At 57.6% G+C, this 21,073-nt stretch overlaps 1 protein-coding gene across 3 annotated transcripts in view; it reads left to right on the forward strand.

Moving 5' to 3' along the window:
* The window catches only part of CACNA2D2 (calcium voltage-gated channel auxiliary subunit alpha2delta 2), a 114,741-nt gene that overhangs the window by 63,777 nt on the left and 29,891 nt on the right, over positions 1-21,073 (forward strand). For all 3 annotated transcript variants that reach the window (XM_021686992.1, XM_021686993.1, XM_021686994.1), the window contains exon 3: positions 20,995-21,054. In XM_021686992.1, coding sequence (XP_021542667.1) covers positions 20,995-21,054 — 60 coding nt within the window. The remainder of the gene's footprint in view (positions 1-20,994; positions 21,055-21,073) is intronic.

Raw genomic sequence — 21,073 nt, forward strand, 5'->3', positions numbered from 1 at the left:
CGGGATCCGATCTAAGTTTGACACAGCCCCACAGCTGGTGTCATGATCTCCCCAGTGCTCCTCTGCAGAGCCTGTAGGGTCCAGGATGGAGGCATGGTGTTTTCAGAGCACCCTCTTCCTGTCTGCTGTCTCCTTGGCAGGGGCTCCCTGAAGCCCCCAGTGGAGCATCTGAGCTCACAGTCATAGTTTGAGAAGAAGCATTGCCCTGAGCCTCGTGCAGGAAAGTGGCCTGCAGAAGCAATAAAGGCCTCCACCAGGCCTCTACCAGCACCCAAGCGCTCCCAGCTCTGGAAATCTGTTTTCCTGGGAATCTGTCCTCCGCTCCCCATCCCTCTGGCCATGTCTCCTGTCTTCTTGCCCCTCCACAACCCTCTTCTCTCCAAGGCTGTTCCTTAGTTTATCTCAAGAGCTCCTGACATTCCCAACTGGAAAGCTCTCAGAGGTAGGCCATGCTCTCAGCCCCCACTGCAGACCCAGGTCTAGCCCAAGAGTGGACACAGGAGGAATCAGGCCCTGCTGTGACCTCAAGAGAACCTGGTCCAGGGTGGCTAGCCTTGTCAACCAACCTGGTGCCTTCATGGTAACCACAGCTGTTCGAGGCCAAACAGGAAGAAGCTCAGCACAGAGTACAACTGAGCTGGACATTAAGAAGCAGGAAACAATTGTGCAGGCAGAGCAGGGAGAATGGCATTCCAAGCAGAGGGAATGTTCTGTGCAAAAGCACGGAGGTATGAGATTGTGGCCTGATAGTCAGACATTTAATCGAGCCCCTGTCTCATGCATTTGAGCGTCTGTGCAACCAGACATTCATTCATTCGTTTATTCAGCAAATAGTTACCAAGAGCTGGGCACTGGGGCCACTGGGATGGAAAAAAACAGCATTGTGCCTGCCTCAGAAGGTGCACAGTCTGCTGGGAAATCATGTGACAGAACAGTGAAGTCTTTGATGAGGGCACATAGGTCTTGGGAGAACCCTGAGGAGGGGTATGGTGGAAGACATATGGGCATTTGGAAAACCCTAAAGAGGACACCTTATGGAGGCACACAGGCCACTGTTAGAACCCCAAGGAGGGGCCTGGCCAGGACTGGGGCTCAGTCATCAGTATTTTTTTTTTTATTTATCAGAATTTGATACCCAGTCTTCAGAGGCCCTCATAGCTGGGAAGGCCCTTGGCAATCCAGATCTACATCTTTCATTGTATAGACAGTAAATCTGGGCCCTAGGCCCAAAACTCAAGTCTCTAGGGCTCCTGTTTCAAGAATGTAGTTGTGGGAAAAAAAGAAAAGAAAAGACAAAGAGTGTAGTTGTATTGGATAAAGCAAGGATTGCACGTAGCCAGACCGAAACCTGGACTCACACAGGACCCAGTCCTCTCTGCACAGCACCTCCAGCAGCCCAGACGGGGAATTGCAGGCCCAGGAGGCTGTTTGTGAGGGGGCTGCCTGGGCTCCCTCAGACGGGGGCCTGTGTCCTTCTCAGGCCAGCAGGAACAACTGGGGTCTTAGGCATTTCACTGAGCCTCAGTTTCCCGCTACAAACCAGCAACATCATTCCTGGCCTACTTCCACACTGGGCAGTTGTGAAGATAGGGAGTGCTGGCTCCCATGACCGGAGCTCCCAGGGAGGCCTTTCCGCGGCGGGGCTGGAGGGGCTGCGGGGTACATAGGGCCGTCCACCAGTGCAGCAGCAGGGCCGATGGCTGACGTCCTCTCCTCCTCAGTGGCTCTCAAGCCATCCGTCACTTACAAATTCTCTTCATTTCTAAATAAAATGATTTGTTAATTTGAGTGAGTGATCACCACTCATCCGAGCCTCTTTGCAGGCCCAGGAACAGCTTGTGGGCTCCCGGAGCCCCGTGCTGCCGGCCTGGCGCAGACTTGGAGGGGTTGTTTTCGATTTAAATGTGAACTGAATGAGGAGAAAAATGTTTCTCTTGGCAATTCCATAGGAGCTCGCTCTTCTGACAGATGTTGGAGTTTATTATCCCATCGGGCCAGCGTTTCGTCGAGCAGAATTGCTAATTATTTCAGAGGCCCGGCCACAGCCGAGGAGAGGAGGGAGGTGGCAGGCACGGTTTGGGGCGGCATCTGTCGATGCTGAGCCTGGCCCGCCACCTCTCTCCTCGTCGCCTAGGATCTGCAGATATTTGGGGGCAAGGGGTGCCCTGGAGGAGGCAGCAGGGCCTGTTCTTGTCAAGTGCTGTCTTGGCCTCCTTGTGAGGATTCTGGAAGGTCACTTTGGGGGTCTGGGGTTACTAGTATGGTAGGCCCATGGGTGGTGGATGGGAAAACGCTCCAAAGAGGCCAGTGTTTTTCTCACTGTGTGAAGCCCAAGTCATCAATCGGAACAACCCACCTAGGCAGGGGCCATGCTTGCGAGGGCATGTGGCTGGGTGTCTTCATAACCGGGGGCTCAGTGCAGGCGCGTGGGAACATGTGGGGATTTGGTGTGACCGCGTGTGGTGTTTGCGGGTCACAAGCCGCCTGGGGTGACTGCACGTGTCTGTGAATGAGATGCCCGCAGTGGAGCAGCTCAGTCCTTCAAGGTATGGCTCTAATTCATGTCTGTCCCCAGTCCCTGCACTGCAAGGTGAAGGAGGCCTTGGAGGACAGATGGCCAGAGGGGACTAGACCTCAGGAAGGGTGGGCCAAGGCTGGCCAGGGTGTCACTCAGCCGCTCTGGGGGTGTGTCGGGCTTCAAGGGGCTACATGGTGAATGGCTGGGTTTCCTGGTGGAGATGTGGCCCTGGCAGCCTCCCAGGCCATCCAGCCCAAGGGTCTTAACCTCCCCCGAGGCAACTTAGAGCAGCAGGGCAGGGCCAGTCCTCCTGGTACCCGGCAGGGCTCCCAAGATTCCTGCAGGACCTGGTCTAAAGGCCTCCAGACTCCTCAGCCCAGGTCTGACTCTGGTTCATCTCTAACACGGGGACTGAGGTTGGGGACACATATAAGTCCTCCTGCAGTGTCCCTGAGAACCACCCCCGCTGAGAAACTCCCCCACCACTGCCCCCTTTATCACCCCATCTCTCCTTCCTGAGCCCTGAGACAAGGAGCTGGATGCCTGATCCCCCAGTCCTGGCCAGCTCAGGACTCAGCACTTCACTCTCTCATCCTGGTGTATCCCCACCGGCCCCCTGCCCCCCTCAGCCTCCACCACTGTTCTTCACCCTCACCAGCTCCAGGCCAACCGGAGCTCAGCTCCCTAGGTTTAACACAAAGGCGGCAGCAGCAGCTGGGCAGGATTTTATAACCCTAATTAACACTGGATTCCCTGGGGTTCCAGCTCTAGAATCCTGATGCAGGCTGAGACTAGCAGAGCACAAGGCGGGGAGGGTCCACCTTGGGGTGGGTCCGGGAGATGGAATCTCAGTCCACAGTAGCTAGGCCCCAGAAGGTGACGTAGTGCCCTGTGGCCTCAGTCTCTTCTCTCCCCAAGTCCTGGGCCCTGGCAACATCCTAACGGGGGGCACTGGGAAGCTGGGGAGGGGGTGTCCAGCCATCCCCAGGCTGAGATCCTGCCAGACATCTTTGACCATGTGTCCCTAGGACCCAGGCCCTCTCTCTCCTCTGGATAAAACCACCGTGACATCCTTCCATTAAATAGGGCATGTTCAGAAGAGAAAATTGCTACTATTTTCCCCTTTTACTTCACTGTCATCAAAAATTGATCCCATATTGCATCCTTATTTCAAAGAATGAGCTAAAAAAAATAAAATAAAAATTCTGACTCTTCAGAGCGACAGCTGCATCAAGCTTCCCAATCCCCCTGCTCCCACCCCCACCCCCTGGGAAGAAAGAAAAGAAAATCATGGTCACGGTGAGGGGGAGGTGCTGCCGCTGGCCCCCCTAGGGCCATTGAATGTGGCTTTGGGAATGAGGAGGGGCAAGGCACATGACTTTGCGGGCAGAAGGGGATTTCGATCTGGTGAAATGTGGTAGAAAATGGGGTAATTGGGGGAGGTTAATTTGGATCTAAATGGAGCGATTGGTTATCTCAATAAGAAGCGTCTCGTTTTCCAAGGAGACGGCTGTGCCTGCCAGATGCCGGCCTGCCACGGGGGTGGGGCGGTGGCTCCGGGCAGGGCCCCACTGCCCACCCCCGGTGAGTCTCGCCTCACAGAGCCACCCGCCCTGCCAGACTGGGGGTGGGGGGATGGGGAGATGGGTGCAGGAGGTGGGAAACTAAACCTGGGGACAGCAACTGGCCGACACTCCCCAGAGCCCTGGGGCCCCGACTCCTGTCCAGTTCCTTCCCGTGGGTCTAGCTGCCTCTTAGAAAAGGAGAGCATGGGGGGCGCAGTCGGTTAGGCATCCAACTCTTGGCGTCCTCAGCTCAGGTCATGATTTCAGGGTCCTGGGATCGAGCCCCATGTCCGGCTCCGCACTCAGCATGGAGTCTGCTTGAGATTCTCTACCGCTCTCTCTCTCTCTCTCTCTCTCTCTCTCTCTCTATCCCTCCCGCTAGTGCTGTCTCTCTCTCTCTCTCAAATAAATAAATAAAATCTTTTAAAAAAGAAAAGAAAAAGAGAGCGTGGGCAGGTTGGGGAGCACAGTTTAATTTGGTCGATTCACTAATTTATTCAGCAAAGTATTGAGCATCTCTTCACAAAAGCATACGTAGTAAAACATAGAATACGAGTAATAAGGATGAGACAAAAGAGCCCTGGTAAGCAGCCCCTGGTAGACCAGGCATTCGATCTAGTTGCGTCTCTGAGTCGACTCTGAGCCTCTTGGTAGCCAAAGCAAAAAGGGAGACCCACTGCTTTTTGTCCTGACTACAGAAGATGAGACATTTAGGTCAAATCCCCACAGAGGCCAAGTCCCACTTCCCATGGAATGGTGTCTGGGGGGACTTTCACGACGGTGCCCCTCAGCCCCTCCTACCTTTACTAGAATCAGAGTTTGGGACCTGGAGCCTGGGCTGTAGTGTGACCCCGGGGATGTCCTGCCTCCCCAGGCCCGGAGCCTTGCCGGAGGCTATAGGCAGGGGCTGCTGACAGTGCTGGGATTGCTGGTCACACGGGTCTGGCCCGAGCAGCCGACAGCACTGCAGGCCTGGGCCCAGCAGCTACACAGACTCCAGTTTGGGTCCTGGATCCTCTTCCTGCCTGCTTTTCTTCTGAAAAATGGACGAGCAGCACCAGCCTTGCCCCCCATGGTCATGTTGGTCTCACGATGACTGTGGGCCCCCATGAGTGATAACTGTAGTCACAAAGGCACCTGGCGGGCAGGTGGCGTGAGACTGTGCCCAAGGTTTCCTTGGTCTGCATGTGCGTCTAGCCTGGTATTGGCCATACTGTGATTGCGGGGTTGGGGGGTGAGCATGGAGACGTGGGAGCCTCCTCCCTCCACTGAGCAGTCTGGGAGGGTGGGGCCGGGTCTGATTCCTCCTGTGTCTCCAGCACCCGGCACAAGCCACAAACATTCTTTTGAAAGAAGAGGGGTCCTGGGGGTCACCTTTTCATTTATTCCATACTATGGTGTTCATTGGGATAACACAAAGTAAAGTGACCATAGGCTAGAGTGAGGGCAGGGAGGAAGGTAGACCAGTGAATAAACTGAGGGTACGCTTGAGGAGAGACCACTCGGCAGGAACAAGGCAGGGGTAGCCAGAAGGGTCTGTTTGGCTAGGCATGAGTGGGCAGAAGCCCAGTGAGCCACCTCACACAGAGCCACCCCAGGAAGCAGCCCTGCCCCACCTGTGCCTTGGGAAGGGAGTCCAGGACATGAAGGTGTGGACTCACCTCCCTCGTGTGACTGTGCCTGAGGACATGTTGGCCTGCATGCACCTGTTCCCATGCGCCCACATGCATCTGTGGTCACATATGATTTCTCATGTCTGCGCTTGTGTTCCCATGCTCACATGCATGTACACGTGTGTATACATTTGAATGCGCATGCATACACATCCTCCTTCTCCAACTCCAGACCTTCCAGCCCCAGTTGCAAAGCTGTTGACCACAAAATCAGCTGGAAGAGGCCTCATTACCCACCCCCTACTGAAGACAGAGACTCCCTACCATGCTCCTCCTTGGCAGACTTCCTTCAGTGAAGGCTCACGAAGCCCCCATCACAGGAGCCCCTCTTACCTCCCTTTCCTGTGGGGGAGTGTCTAGGTAGAGGGGGGGCTCTGGAGGCGAGGAGCAAGTGCTAGGGAGGGAGAGCCTCCATGGCCAGGGCCCAACCCTTTGGTTGAGCAATGAGCTGGGAATCAGGCAGACAGAGGCCTTGAATACCTTGGTGGGCTGAAGCTAGACTGGCTCTAGGGCATGAAGACTCCCCCGCCCCCCCCCGCCCTAAAGAGCACCCAACTCTGTGGGTTCAGGGAAGGGGGGCAGATCCAAGGGCAGTGAGCAAATCCTATGCTTATCCTCACTGCTCAATGGCCCCCACCCAGGGAGACCCACCTCTTGCTGAGCTTTGGTTTTTCCACCTATAAAAGGGGGTGAGGATAGCTCATGGAGGTTCTGCCTTGATGAGTGTGGAAGAATGACCACGGGGCCTAGCCAGCCAGCCTAGGACTTGAGGTCTGGTCCTCTAGGAGATGGGCCTGGCCCTGACCTTGTGCTCCTTATCTCAGGCAGTAGTCTCCGATCTAAGCACAGCCAAGCACAGCCAAGCACAGAGCCAAGCACAGAGGGTCGCTAGGCTCAATGCTGATGAACACAAACCCACAGCAGCAGACCTGATGCTGTGAAGGTCCCAGGCTGAGCTCATCAGCCGTGCTGGAGGCTGACCACAGGTGGCAGAGGGCTCCCAGGGGCCAAAGCTCACTGGGTGACCTTGGGAAGGGCACACAACTCCCCACCTTCTTAAGGGACCCCCTCTTGCCTCCTCTGGCCTCAGCCAGGGTGGGAGGGGTGGTCAGGAACTCTGATGGCAGGAACCTGGGCAGGAACCCAGGATGACAAGTGCAAGGTCATCCAGTAAAGCTGAGGCTGAGCTCAGGCCCATCCAGGTCTTCTCCTGCACCCTGGATCCCTCTCCCTGCCCCACGGTGTTCCTCCATCCCATGCTCTCCAATCCAGAGCCAGCCAAAGACCCACCCACTTCCTCCTCAGCTGGGGCTCAGCATCTCAGAGGGGGCGCAGGGTGTCTCATGGGTGAATCAGTGAGTGGAGGAGGGGAGCAACCCCCACCCTGCTCTCAGAGAGCAATGACTGCAGACAAACCGAGCGACCACATCCGAGCCTCAGTTTCCTGATCTGCAGAATGGGGTAGGAATGGGGCCTGCTTTGTAGGGTCTACTCTGGGGATTAATGGACGGTGTTGGAGCACAAGGAGTGCTCAGTCTGTGGGAAGCATGAGTCCTACAAGTGCCCTTCCAGACACAGAAAGTCCTTGCTGGCCATGTATATTTCAGGAACATTTTTTGCTCAGGGTCCCACCTGATCACCTGGCCATGGGTTTCTGCTCCCTGGAAAACCCCCTGCAGGTTGCTCCGGCCCTGCCTTCAGGGGCTGTCCTCTTCTTCAGGCAGTCCCGGGGGCCACACTCCCCCACTCCCAGGGGACATGGGACTGGGAGATTAGCCCTTCCTAAGAAGCCCAAGTGCTGTTGGGTTCCACGTAACCAGCACTTAAGCATTCCCCTGTTTTCTCACTGAGTCAGGCTCCCTGGGTGGATGGTGCCATTTTCCCATTTCACAAGGAGGAAAACTGGGACCAGGAGAGCTGAAATCACCCCGTCGGGATAGATCTGAGTCCACCGTGGGTCTGTCAGTACAGGGCTCCCTCCCACACAAAGTCCAGCCCTGAGGGTGGAGGAGATCGGGGGCTGAGTGGCCTTCGCCAGCCGGGATTGAGGGTCCCTTTCCTGGGAGATGGCACGGTAGAGAACAGACTCCCAGACCCTCACTGCAGGAGAGCCGTGCGGCAGCCTGAGTGGAGGTGGGCAAGATAAGGTCCCAGGTAGGCAGGCACGTGCTGCCTGGCCACTTGCCCCGGCCTCCCCAACTGGTGCCGCGGCTCTGTAAGACCCAGGTGGGCCCTACCTGTCGTGGAACAGCCGCGTAGCGTGAGATGGGCATGGGGCCCGGGCAGGAGCAAGACCGCCTCCGCCTGCCCGCCCCCCTCACTTGGCAGGAGCCATTAGCGCCTGGCAGCCCATGTCCCATGGCTCTGACAAACGCCTTAAATGTTGTCGCCAAGGCTCCAGCTGTCCCGCCGGCCGCCTTTACTCCTCGTAATAACCAAGTGTCGAAGCTGATTGCAGCAGCGGGATGCAGCCGGTATTCAGAGCAGCTCTTACCCTGGGCGTTTCCACCTGGCAACCGGGCCGTGCCCACCCCACCCTCCACCTCCAGGCCTTTGTCTGCCTGTCGGCTCTTCCCAGGCTCCCCAGCATAGCCTCCGGGCTGGCCGGTGCCCAGCTTTGTATCCCGGGTCATGCTCGGGCTGCCGCCACCAAAGCTGGTGGGCAGTGATGAGGTCGGGTCTCAGGGCATCCATGCCCAGCAGAGTGAGGTCCCGAGTGGAAAGATCTGGCTCCGGTTCCCACTCTTCTGGGAAGCCCCTATTTTTCATCTCTCTGCTTTGGCGCCCTTGTCAGTGGAATGGGAATAAGAATTGGGCTCCGTGGGGCTTAGAGGGAACATCTGTGTGAAGCAAGATGCAAATCATGGCATCCTGTGGAGAAGGCTCAGCCACACTGTGAGCACAAACATCCGTGGATGGAGGGAGCCTCAGGAAGAGCAAAGGCCTGCATCAGCTGCCCTGGCCTTGACTGTCCTATCCCCACAGAGAAGCCATTCATCCTCACCTCCACAGCTTGGCCCTGTTCAGGCTCCCCCTTGGAGTCCCCTCCCTTCTCCCATCCATCTGGCCTTGTTTCAAGTTTGGTCTGCTGTTCCCTCTTCCCAGAAGCCCTCCCAGCCTGATCTAAGCACCCTCCTTGCCCACAGGTTTTATGTGGCCATCCAGTGGGTCCTGGATATTCAATATTCTCCTCTCATTATCTACCCTCATCCTCACATAGCCTTATAAGGTCGAGACTATTAGAAGCCCGATTTTAGAGATGAGGCAACCAAGGTTCAGACAAGGTGGCAGTCACCGTGTCCCACATGCAGCTCCTGGTTCTGCCCCTCAGGATGCAGTGGCCACTGATCAGGGGAGTAAACGAAGCCCCAGTCTCCCAGGGGCTCTGTCAGAGCGGCAGCATCCTCACCCCGGCCTCGTGGGCTTCCTTCCTGAGACACCCAGTTACAAGCACCAGCGTCCAGGTGGTTGATTCGTGAGGGCTCTGATCACCGGATCGTTTGTTTACAGCTTCTCTAACCTTCCCGTAACGCTGGAGGGTGATGGTCAGAGAAAAGTAAAGGGTCAGTGGTCTCTGCCCGTTCCCCAGACTTCCCTGAGGGATGCAGAGGTGATGGAGCAGGTGGTGACCATGAGGCAATGTGAGGTGCTAGCAGAGGTGCCCCCGTGGGGTGATGGTTACTGTGGTGAAGTGGTGGTGCTGGAGGTGATGGTGGAGGGGACAGTGATGGTGTTGGTGCCTGTGATGATGAAGATGACGGTGGTGATGGTGGTGGTGCTTGGTGATGGGAGGACCAGTGGTGGGGTAATGGTGGTAGGCGTGATGAGCAAGGCGGGCAGTGGTTAAGTGGGGATGAGCAGTGATGATGGAGGTAGCAGGGATGGTGGTGATGGGCGTGACACTCGTGGTGGCAGGGGTGACGGTGGTGGCGATGGGGGTGATCGAGCTCCCCGTGGAGTGTACCTCATGGTAGGCAGCCCTGTCCCGCATGTGGGTTGTGCCCTAGCCGGAGGCAGGATGCAGTGGGGCTTGATTCTCTTCTTCTTTTAACCTCTAGCAAGCACAGCCTTCTGGGTAATGAAATGCAAATTGACAGAAAAGACAATGAGCCAGCCTGTGGCCGGTGGGGCAGCTTGTAGAGTCAGGCTGATTGCCTCTGTGCCAATTTGCATGGCATTAGCTTTGCATGTCTCCTCCAACCGGGCTCATGCGCTTCATCGGAGGTCACCTGGATGGTTGCGTCCAACAAGGGGTAATCCAGACCAGGGGCAAGGGCAGGGCCACTCTGACCCTGACTTGACTGGGGCTCCAGGATGTGACTCAGAAGAGTCTGGGCCTGTGGGGAAGACCACTGGACGGCAGTGGTGGGGGGCAGGGGGGAGGTCAGGCTTCATGGTCGGCCAGGACTAGGGACAGGCCAGAGGTCCAGTTCCATGTGTGTCAGGTCTAGGAGGTCCGGTTTGACCGGCACCATGGTTCCATCCATTGCATGTGGTGTAAAGGTGACAAACAGGCCTCAGGCAGAACAAAGGTTTGGCTGGCCTGGGACGCCTCAGTATAGGTCCAGGCTTGCCCCTAACTGGCACCATCACCTGGGTGGTCCCTCCAGGCCTTGGCTCTCCCACTGTGCAGAGAAGCCCTTGGCCTCATTGTCTTTACAATGAAGATGATGATCATCAAGCTCCGCCAATGGTGTGCTCAGCAACAGAGGCCAGGTCCAGCTCTCCATATGAAGGTCACACATTGCAGCCCTCTGAGCAGGCCCATCCCGTCACTGTCACCATCACTCAAGGCAACTCCTGGGATCATTCCTGGAATGATCAATTCCTGGAATGTGACCCAGGGGACCTAAGCAGGGTGGGACCCAGATAGATGCCCAAACCCAGCCCTTCGGGCCACCCTGCCAATCACGCCTGCCTCTGTCCGTGGTTCTGAAAGTGCAGGCCCAACTTGCCCTGGGGTCCCTGCTGTGAGAGGACCAGGGGCCCCTTTCCTATTGCCCTGCTCTCTGACCCCTGCAATCTTTCTGATCCAGTGCAACCCAAGACTCCACCCTATACCCCCTGCCAGGACAGAGGACAGTGGGACAAGAGGCTCTTTCCCTCTGCCCTCCACCCCAGCCCAGCCACTGCCCCCTCAGGCAGATCCTGGTGCCCCACCGGCCCCACCTCCCCTCTCACTGTCCCACTCCCTCTCCCTCTGAGGTTGGGTCTAATCAGAGCTAATCAGAAAATTATGAGCTGCCTGATTACTGATTAGATTCCTAATGTTAATAGAGTCGAGAAGGGCCTGCTCAGGCTGTGTTTTAGGAAAAAGTATAAAAATAACATCATGGGAAGGGAGTATGGAGGCTGGGTGGGGGCTTGGGCTCTGCTGTCCTCACAGGCAGGGGCTCAGGCTCCTCTGTTCTAGTTGGTGGGGGGCCCTCAGGCTCAGCTTTTACGTGGAAATACATTTCATAACAGAGAGGCCTCCTAGCACCCCAAAATTCTCCCAGTGAAGCTGCTACCCCAGGCAGCTGTGACTGTAGAGGCCTCTACCAAGTTCTGTGCTCGGGACAGCAGGACTGAATTGTAGTGGTGTGATGGGTGGGACATAGAGAAGAACTTACAGATGGTACACTGCATGAGAGCAGGGCCACATCTGCCCTAGCCTGGCACAGGCCAGGCACACAGTAGGTGCTTAATAAACATTTCTTGACAGGAAAGAGAGAGGGCTCTTCCCACTGGAACCACCACTCTCCCATGTCCTGTCCCTGAGCCGTGGTGGGGCATAAGGACACCTGAGAAGGCTTCTTGGAGGAGTGTGTTGGAGCATGTCCGGAGAATGCACTCCTCCTGCCAGAGCAGGAGGACCCAATTCCTGCCTGACCTGGCCAGATGAGGGACCCGTGTCCACCACCCTCCAGCCTCTCACTCTGGCAAGGCCTCGGTGAATTTTGCTTCCAAACCATTTCATTGTTGACTTGGCAGCAGCTGGGTGGGACTGGTGGACATTTTCCTGAGTTCCAGAGTGAGGCTGGGGTTCCAGAAAACAGACATCTTCAGTTCAGACCCCAGAGGCAACCCCTTGCCCCCTCTACATGGGGTGCCCTGAGGGGCCTGTACTCAGCCTCACTCTGCCCATGCCTTTACCTCTGTACCCTCTGGGATCCCTGTGTTCTGTCATCAGTGCTGCTTCTGGCCTGGTCTCTGCCATCTCCACCCCCAGGGAAACCCATGGCCTCCAAGCCTGCAGGTGTTTAAGGGCACCTCCTAATCTCCCTCCCCCACCCTACTGACCAAGATGGAAGCCTGCACCCAGCACCAGGGCCACACATCCATGAATCAAGTCCCTGCCTTCCAGAGACCACATATGGGGGGAGTTAGACAAAGTACTGATGGAAGTGCCACAGGGAATTCTGGAAACCAGGCTGGCAGGAGCGCCAGGCTTCCTGGAGGAGGCGGATGAGCAGGTAAAGGGGGTGGGGGGCAGTCCAGGCTTAGGGTGCAGCACAAACAAGGGTAGGAAACCCAAACATGGTGGGAAGGCAGAACTCCGGGTCATCATGGGGGGAGAGTGACAAGGTTGGCAAGGCTAGGCCACGCAGGTCCCCACAAAGGGTGACAACAGGGAAGTGGGGGCTGGGGGAGGGGACATGGGCCTATGTGGGAGGCCTAAAGTGTGGGGGCCTGGGGAGATGAGCTTATGCTTAGCAGCTTGGGTGGGAGTCTGAAGTTGGGTTGAGGGTAGTTCTGGAGAGGTCTGGTCAGAAGGGAGAGGTGTCACAGGAGTAGGGGCCTTTGGAAGGGAGCAGCTTCCAAGGGATGGCCTTGGGGTGGAGGTGGTTGAGTAGGACATGCAAATGGGCCCTCAGTTCCTGCCCCATGGCCCTAGGAGAGCCCAGGTGGGGTTCTGGTCTTCATTAAACAGGTGAGAAACAGGTGCAGAGAGATGAGGGCAACACTTACCAAATGGCGCACTGAGCCAGCCACCAGGCCTTAGGAGCTCAGGCCTCCCGGCCCCTGTGACAGGGCCATTGTCATACACAGGCACGCACACACACCCACGCCCACACGTGCTAGTCTCCAGAACATGGCCTGATGAGGGAAAGGAGTCAGTGACATTTCCATGGTACACTTTGATAAATGGTGTGTCACCCATCTTCTCTAACTGGAGAGTGGCCAACAGCCCTGGGCCTGACACCCTCACCTGATGCTATCTGCATGTTTTTTAAAGGAATGAAAGAAACAGTAGTGAATTACACTGGGTCATCATTCAGAGGGAGGAAACCTGACAAAACTGGAAATTTTATGAGAAATTCCACCTGGCTCACCAGGGACTGAGTTACCTGTAGAAATATGCAGGTTTCATGCTGGAGACTAGGTTTCAGCTAGGTTGGTGGGTTCTCACCCCTGCAAGCTCCCTGAGGGATTGTGCTGAGCGGGGACGCACCTTGAAAGGAGCCCCTTCAGCCTTGGAATCCGCATGGCCCAGCCCTCAGCTCACGCTCCTCGCAGGCAAGGTGCTTGCATATGGCCGGGCTCTGGGGCTACAGCCCAAACTCTGACCTGTGTGTTGGTTTTATTGGCTTATTTCTCATCAGGGAAACTCTCGCAGGTGCCTGGCAGGCGACCGAGGAGCAGCAGCAGTGACTGAGCAGGGCAGGGTCCCAAGAGCTGGGCCTATGCTTACCGCCCTCAGCACAAGGCTGTCCACACTCATTCCCTCCTGAAGCAGCCCAGCACCAGAGCTGAAATTTCCCAAGGGTGGCCTTCATCCATGGTTCCTGACAACTGCTCTGTAAATTCAGGCTGGCCCTGGCGAATGCTCTGCCCGCCCACAGAGGCCCCTTTCCTTGCCCCTTGCCCTGTTCACAGTGGGCACTGTGGACCCTGCCCCATGACACACTGCACCCAGCTCTTTCTGTGCTGACTGAGGTTCCCGTTGAAAGCTAGAGCAGTGAAGCCAGTGGGATTATAGGTATCATCCCCCGAGTGCCACTCCACGTCCTTTCCTTCCTACTGTTCCTACATGGCTTCCTCCTCCTGATGTCAAACTGTCCAGTTGAGGGTAACATATCAGTAACAGGAGACCCGTGGGTTTTTTTACAAGTCCTCCCAGGCAAAATACAACACAGCAACCTTCCCTGGGTGCCTGGGATGTTCCGGGAAATCCCCTCTGTGGTCTGAAATTCAAGCCTCTAGGACACCAGGATCCCCAGCCCCATCTCCATCTTTAGCCCAAGCCACTGCTCACGTCTTCCTGTCTTTCCTGGGAGAGTAACACACGGGCTGCCCTTGCAGGCGGGACCGAGGAGGCACAGGAGTCGATGACCAAGCCCGAGATGCCCACAGACAGCAAGCAAGCCCAGGCCTGGGGGTGGAGAGGCGGGAGCCCCTCCAGAAGGAGACCACAACTCGAATGAGTTTTTTCCTGGTACTTGTATTCTGACCTTTTTTTTTTTTTTAAGAAAAAAATCCATTTTACTGTTTTTTTGGTTTTTTTTTTTTTAATCAACTCGTAGAGGATTTGCGGCCACTGGTGAGGGAAAAGGTCAGGGAGCCCGTTGCCGCCGACAACAGCAGCACGTGATGGCTTTCCCCCGAGGCGCCCTTCGCTTCGAGGAGTGTTGGTGATTTTCCCTGCAGTTTTGGTTGCTGGAGTTTTGGTCTGAGGTTTGAGTGTTTGTTTGTTTTTCACTGTTTCGGTGGTGGTTTTATCTTTCAGCTGGAAGTCTGGTTGATACAGAAAGGGTGAGTCGGAGGTGTCATGGGACGGGAGCCAAGTGTGTCCAGTGCGGACGGATGCAGGAGGGTAGAGAGGGTGGGAGGGCAAGGCCAAGTGCGGTCCTGCCCCAGCGGCCCTGGTGTCCGTGGTGCATCTGACAGGAAGGCAAAGCCACAGGCATCTCCATCGACTACAGTGTATAAGTCATGGGTCCCAGGCAGCCCGCTCTGCCCATGCTGGTGTGTTTCTCTCTACCCCTCAGAACCCAGAAAGCTGGGGGATCAGGACAGGACCTGCCCTTGGAAGGTCATGGTGAGCGGGGCTGTGCCCGTAAAGCCCTGAGCACATCAGGTGCTGCGGATGGTGGCAGTCAGAGTCCTCGAGGCCGCCATCGCTCAGGCGGCGGGTACCGTCCGTCTACACGTGCGCCTCCCCCAGGCCGCAGGTTGTGCAAGGACGGGGCCAAGTTGGGACTCTCCTGGTTCCCGACTGTGGGTGTACCTGCTTGAAGCAGGTGGTGGACAGACAGACAAAAGCCCACTCGGGCCAAGGTAGCAGGAAGGAAGAGAGCCACAGGACCATGACCCCCAACCCCAGCTGCGCACCTACCCCTATTGTCAGCCCCGGAGCTCTAGCTGCCTCCTTGCTAAGCTGCATCCTGCTTCATTATTATGCAGATATTTTAATTATGCAGATATGTTTTTAGACAGTTTTAAATATGTATATTATTTACTCATTAGACCATAACAGCTCTGGAAATTGGAAATCTGTATTTAGTATCTATCAGTGCACAGTACAGAGCTAATACGGGGCCCGCACGCAAGGAGGGAAGCAGGGTGCCGGTGGTGGCAAGGCTGGGTTGATCAGGGGCTGCCGGACACCCTGGTCCTCAACCCCTCCCAAGGGCTGGGCCCAGTGACTCCAGGGTTGCGGGGGTTGGGCTCAGAGCAGCATCTGGGAAGCCAGTTACTGATCCACTCTCCTGAGAAAAGGACAAAGGAACCACTTCTTGCGGGCAGGTGGGGGGCATCTGAGCCCAAGCAGCAGACCCACGTGGCCAGACCTGGTCTGTCCCTGAGATGCTCACTGTCCAACGCTGCTGATAGACCTGGGTCGATACCCCCTCTACCACTTCCCCACCGGGGCCTGGGGTAGTGGCACGAATGCTCTGAGCCTCAGTCTGCCCACCTGTAAAAGGCGGGGGGAACAGAAGACTCCACCTCTCCAGTGGCTTGCTAGGGATGGAATGGGGAGGGTGAAGAAGAGGCCCAGTGTTCCGCCTGTCATCGGATGAACTGCACCGGTCAGTGAAGCCCTGGCCCAGGGGAGGTGCCAGGGGTGGGGTCTGGTGTCATCTGTCACCGTTACGGGCAGTGTTTTCAGGGCATCTGCTTGGTGCTAGGACTTTGCGGCCCCCAGCCTCCACCTCAGGGCCCCCCCCATCACGGCTTCTGCCGGTCGCGGCCCTCAGTGGCCCAGGTCTCAATATCCTGCTCCCCATGGGTTCAGGGCCTTTCATCCTAAGCCTCTCGTATCCTCTTGGAAGAGGGAGTAGCTATAACTAATTAAGATCAAACACCTCGTACAATCTTTCCCTCGGGGCAGCACGAAACAAAGCCTGTCTGATAGGCAGTCACTCCCCAGACCCGTTCGGGTTCGGCCAGCACTGGGGTGAGAGGAGGAGGCTCAGGAGAAGCGGGGCACCCAGCCCTGGGGGAGGAGTGGGCCCTCAAAGAGAAGGGAGAAGCCTGAGGGCTCCAGCCCCCTCGCACTCAAGCCGCACCTCTCCCAGCGGGCGGTAGGGGCTGGGCCCTCCAGCTGTTGGCCTCTGAGGGGCACCCACCGTGGCTCCAGGCCCCTCATCTGAGGGCACCGGCCCCACAGCAAGGGAAAGACTTTTCACTTAGTGAAATTTGAAGGCGTCTGCAGAGGGGCTGCTCCACAGGGGAGCTTCGTCCCCAGCCCAGCACACCACCAGTCCTCCTTTCCTGCCTTTTCCTGTAAGAACAGTTGCCGGAGCTGAGGGAAACTGATTGTTAAGTGAAACTCTCTGATAATTGCCTCTGAAATGCCTGCTGTTCCTGTGATGGACTTGGCCGTGAGCAGCCCTGCTCAGCGGTCCCACCATGGTTCCCTCCAACGCCTTGGCCACGATGGGGACATCTCGGGCCAGGCCAGCCAACACCAGCAGCTCTGCAGCAGGGTCAGTGTCACCCTCATGGGCCGCCCTAACCCTCCACGATGTGATGAGGAAAAGCGGCTGAGAGAGGTTAAGCCACCCACCCGGGGTCACACAGCTGGCTGGCAGAGCCAGACTCCTGCCCGGGTCTCCGCCCAGGTTCAGAGATACTCTGACCTTAAGTTCGTGGATGTTCACTGTGCACCTACTGTGCACAAGGGGCCAGGTTATTGTAAAGCTAACAGCTGCCAGATACGGCCCTCACCAAGCTCAGAGCCCAAGGAAGAAAGCAAGGAGATGTGATGGGGACAGATGGGGGCTTGGCAGGGGTCAGGGAGTGGTTAGGAGGAGGAGAAGGCCTAGGCTAACACCTCAAGGGTGAGGGAACGAACCCGCTGAGGAGTCTAGTGATGAGACACAAAAGCAGAATGTGCAGGGGCCTGGTAGCAGGAGAATCGGAGGCTGCCGGTGGCTGAGGGGCGAGAATAGAGCACGTCTCCCCCCAGACAGGCAGTATCTTGGCCATGGGACCAAGCCGCGGGCCCACCCACAGGTGGTTCTGTCTTCAACTCTGGGCCTCAGTTTCCTTCCCCATCCTGCCTGTGCGGAGGCCATCATAAGGAGCCAGGAGAAGTAGGGGGGATGCGCTAGGAGGGTGAACCTTAGGGCAGGGTGAGGCTGCGAGCACATCTTCCAGACAGCCTTGAGCAGGGCTGTGGGCTCTGTGGAGACGGGAGCCCAAGGCTCTGAGTGCCTGACAGGGGAGGGGAGCCCGGGGACTGGGCAAGGGCAAAAGGAGGTGTCCAGGGGAGGTGACAGTCTGATAGGGCTGACTGAGGTGATAGGGAGCACGTCCCAGGCAGAAGGTGGATAACAGAGGAAGACCCAGAGGTGGGCAAGAGCCTTTCGTGCTTGGAGACACCAAGAGACACCCCAGGGGACTGGTCCCTCTGGGCAGCTTCTGGGGGTCGGAGCAAGGGGGCTGCCAACAACCTACTCACCCTCTGAGTGGGTACAGTTACTATCCCCAATTTACAGACAAGACATTGAGGGCCAGCAGGGGAAGCCACTTACTCAAGAAAGTCAGGATTCGAACCCAGGCCCGGGCTCTGAGGCTCCGGGAGTCCAGGCTCGGATCGCTGCTTGGGGCCCCTCAGGCATGCCAGTGGGCCTCTCCCCTCACCCCCTCAGACCCGGTGGGACCTCCAGCAGCCACAGCTTGCCCCTTCCCCCCCCATTCCGCTGCCTCCACCCTTCCTCCTGCACCACCGGGCCTGTGTGTTTAGCAGTTTCCACACGTCCAGCGCCCGGGGATGGGCTGATTGATCTGTGACACCGAACAAATAATAATGGCTTGATCGTTACTGAGGATTAAACGTAATCCTTTTGCTGTGGCTATTGCAGCTCCGTTATTCATGAGTCAGCGGGCTAACCCGGGCCTTCGAGCCCCTGGGACTTCGAGGAGGCTAGGGGCCAGGGCCCCCCTCCCTGGGTCTCCCTCACCGTGGCCGCTCCGCTAGGGAGCCCTGGTCCTTGGGCCCGTGCATCCCGTGGATGGAGCTGAGCCCTGAGAGGCCGAAGCAGCCGGCGCCCCTGGCCGGCGGGGAGCTGGGTGCAGAAGAGGCCGGCTCCTCGAGGCTGCGGCCCAGCTGGAGACTTCAGCTGGTGTCAGTTTGGTGTTTGCACCCCATGAGCCCTGGGACTTTCCTGAGGCAGGAGGCCTGATCTGGTTATCCCCACGCCCCGCCCTCGCCTCATCCCCTGTGAAGGGCAGCGGCCTCAGTGGAGCCCCACGTGGGCTTCAGGCCCCCTCTGAGAAAAGTCTGGGGTCCCCAGGAAGGTAGCAGGCCACTGGGGAAGGAAAAGGGGCATGAAGAGATTGCCCAAGGCTCACCCCTCAAGGTGCGGCCCCACGGGCTGCCCCTAGGCTTCTCGCACTCTCATCCAGCCCAGGTGCTCAGCTAGCACAGGAGTGCTCAGTTAACTGCAATAACAAGTGTTATGTGTGCATATCACATAGCGATGTCCTCTGCAAAAGAACGCTGCAGCCTTGCGAATCAGGGGCCGCACCCATCCTGGGGGTCGGGGTCAGGGGAGGGGTGTTTGTAGTTTAGGCTGAGAAGAGGCCCCAGGGGGAAGCGCAGATGGACCCCTCGGGACCTCAAGAAAGCTGATGAAGGGCTTAGGGGCAAAGGGTGGCCACCAGATTGGATCCACATTTGGAGAATAGATGACAAAGGGCGAGAGAGGACACAGGAGCCTGAGGAAGGACAGTAGGTGATCTGAGTGATTGCACGGGTAAGATGTAGGTGGCAGGGGTCTAGCATGGATGGGTTCATTCCAAGAGGGGACAGGATGCGCTCCAGTGGGCCTGAGGGTCACCCCAGGAAGGTGTCCAGGACCCCAGGAGGGGCCGGGGTTGGAGGCAAGGTATGGGAGGTGTCTGGGAGTACAGAGGCCTGTGGTCCCCGAAGCTGGGTCGGGGGGGGGTGGGCCGCCCCAAGCAGGCACTGCATAACAGGTGGGCAGAGAACAGAACCTACAAAGATCAGGTGGGGTAGCAGGAGAGGGAATCGGAGGCCAGGAGGGGCCCAACATTGTGAAGTGAGGGGGTTGGACAAGAGAGACTTTCCTACCCTGTCCCCAAGACCCCCAGCCTTACAGTCTTCCCAGCATTCATTGTTCTTGGCCTGAGGAAGAGGGGGGGCTAGGCCCAATGGGAGTGAGGATGGTCCTGGTCAGTCCCTCTAACTGCCCGAGGTGACATCCCGCCCCAGAGAACATAGGCCATACCACCCTGTTCCATGCTGGGAGGGAAGAAAACCAGTCTCCTGAATCCCGACCCCCATTTCCCCCTCATGGGCAGCTGCCAGGCTCTGTTAGAACCTCCCCTCTGGGGCCCACATGCCACCCCAGGCCTGGACTGATGGATGGCAGTGTGCGTCCTAACTGCCAAGAGGCCAGGGCCTTCTGAGTGAGGGCTGGAGGCCAGAAGGCAGGACCCACTGCTCCACCCGTGGGATGGAGTGGGGCAGCGGTGGCAGACCAGAGCCCCTCCCCCACAAGAGTTGCCCTGTCCTTCACCAGGCATGGTGGGCCCGTGGAAGGTGCCTTCAGACCTTGGTCATGGGCTGGGCCAGACTCAGGGCCCCAGCCTGACCCACGCCGTGACCTTGGGAAGGCTGCTTATGCCTCCATGCCTGGGTCTCCTATCTGAGGAAGACATGTCAGGCATGAATGGGGACAGCTACACATGATGTGTCACTGGCCTGGTGGCAGGCTCGGCATACAGCAAGTGACCAGTTCATGGTGACAGTTGTCAATATGATTAACAGGACTTCACTACACTCAGCTCTGCGGGAGGCCCCAGAGGGCCATCTTTAGGAGTCCCAAGAGTTCCTGGAGGGACAGGATCCACAGAGTCGCAAAATAAGAATCTCTGGGCAGCCGGGGTTCAGGCCCTGAGGGTGGCAGAGTACCAACACCTCCTCCAGGAAGCTCTCCCCGATGCCCCAAGTTCCCAGAGCACTAAGCTTCCTCGAAGCACTTCAGCTCCTCCTGCTCTGGTGGTTCTACCCCAGTTTTGTGTCTGTTTCCTCCTCTAGGCTGTGAGAGGGCAGGGCTGGCCCGCCACATCTCCGCACATCAGCACGGTCTGGTGCCAGGCATGGCGGTAACAGGGTGTGGGGTAGAAGGACTGCTCACACGCAGAGGGGCCTTGATGGAGGAGAGCGTGGGAACCAGCCCCGAGGGATGGCCAGGCTTGTGTGGACAGAGGCTTGGAGAGCCATGCTGGGAAGGGGCTCAGGAAGCTGGGACAGGAGCAGTGGTAGTGGGCCTGGGTGTGTGAGATGTGCTGAGGGCACCTCCTGCCAAGCCCTGAGCAGCTGGTGGCAAAGACGCATCAGCAAGGCACGCCTGTCCCTTGTGGCAGTTCACCCTGGACTAGGGAGGGCCTCTTCTTGGCACTGGCATGACACTGGTTTGTCCGAGGTAGAGGGGCAACGGGGCTTGACTCCAGGGCCTGGGTCCTACTGCGTCCTGGGGGCCCCCCCTGCCATCCTGTGGGCAGGAGATGTGGGGGGCTGAAGTACAGGGAGTCCCATGGAGATGCCACTCAGGTCACTTTGTGCAGGCTTCACCTGTCCTATGTGAACCCAGCTGTGGGTGGGGGAAGGGCCCACACAGCAAGCTGGGAAAGGTCTGGGGCCAAGGAATCCCGGAGGAGGCAGCATGGGGCAAGGGAGTCCCTGAGCCAGCCTGGCTCCAGGGAGCACTAAGGATGGAGAGGGCTGGGGCTGGGCATGGGCCTTCCTCAGCCTCTGACCTCCCTGTGCTCTGTTCCTCAGAGATTGGCCGACGCCGCAGAGAACTTCCAGAAAGCCCACCGCTGGCAGGACAACATCAAGGTAAGAACTGCAGTGCCCG

This window comes from Neomonachus schauinslandi, chromosome 1, assembly GCF_002201575.2.
Source record: "Neomonachus schauinslandi chromosome 1, ASM220157v2, whole genome shotgun sequence".
NCBI classification, from domain to species: domain Eukaryota; kingdom Metazoa; phylum Chordata; class Mammalia; order Carnivora; family Phocidae; genus Neomonachus; species Neomonachus schauinslandi.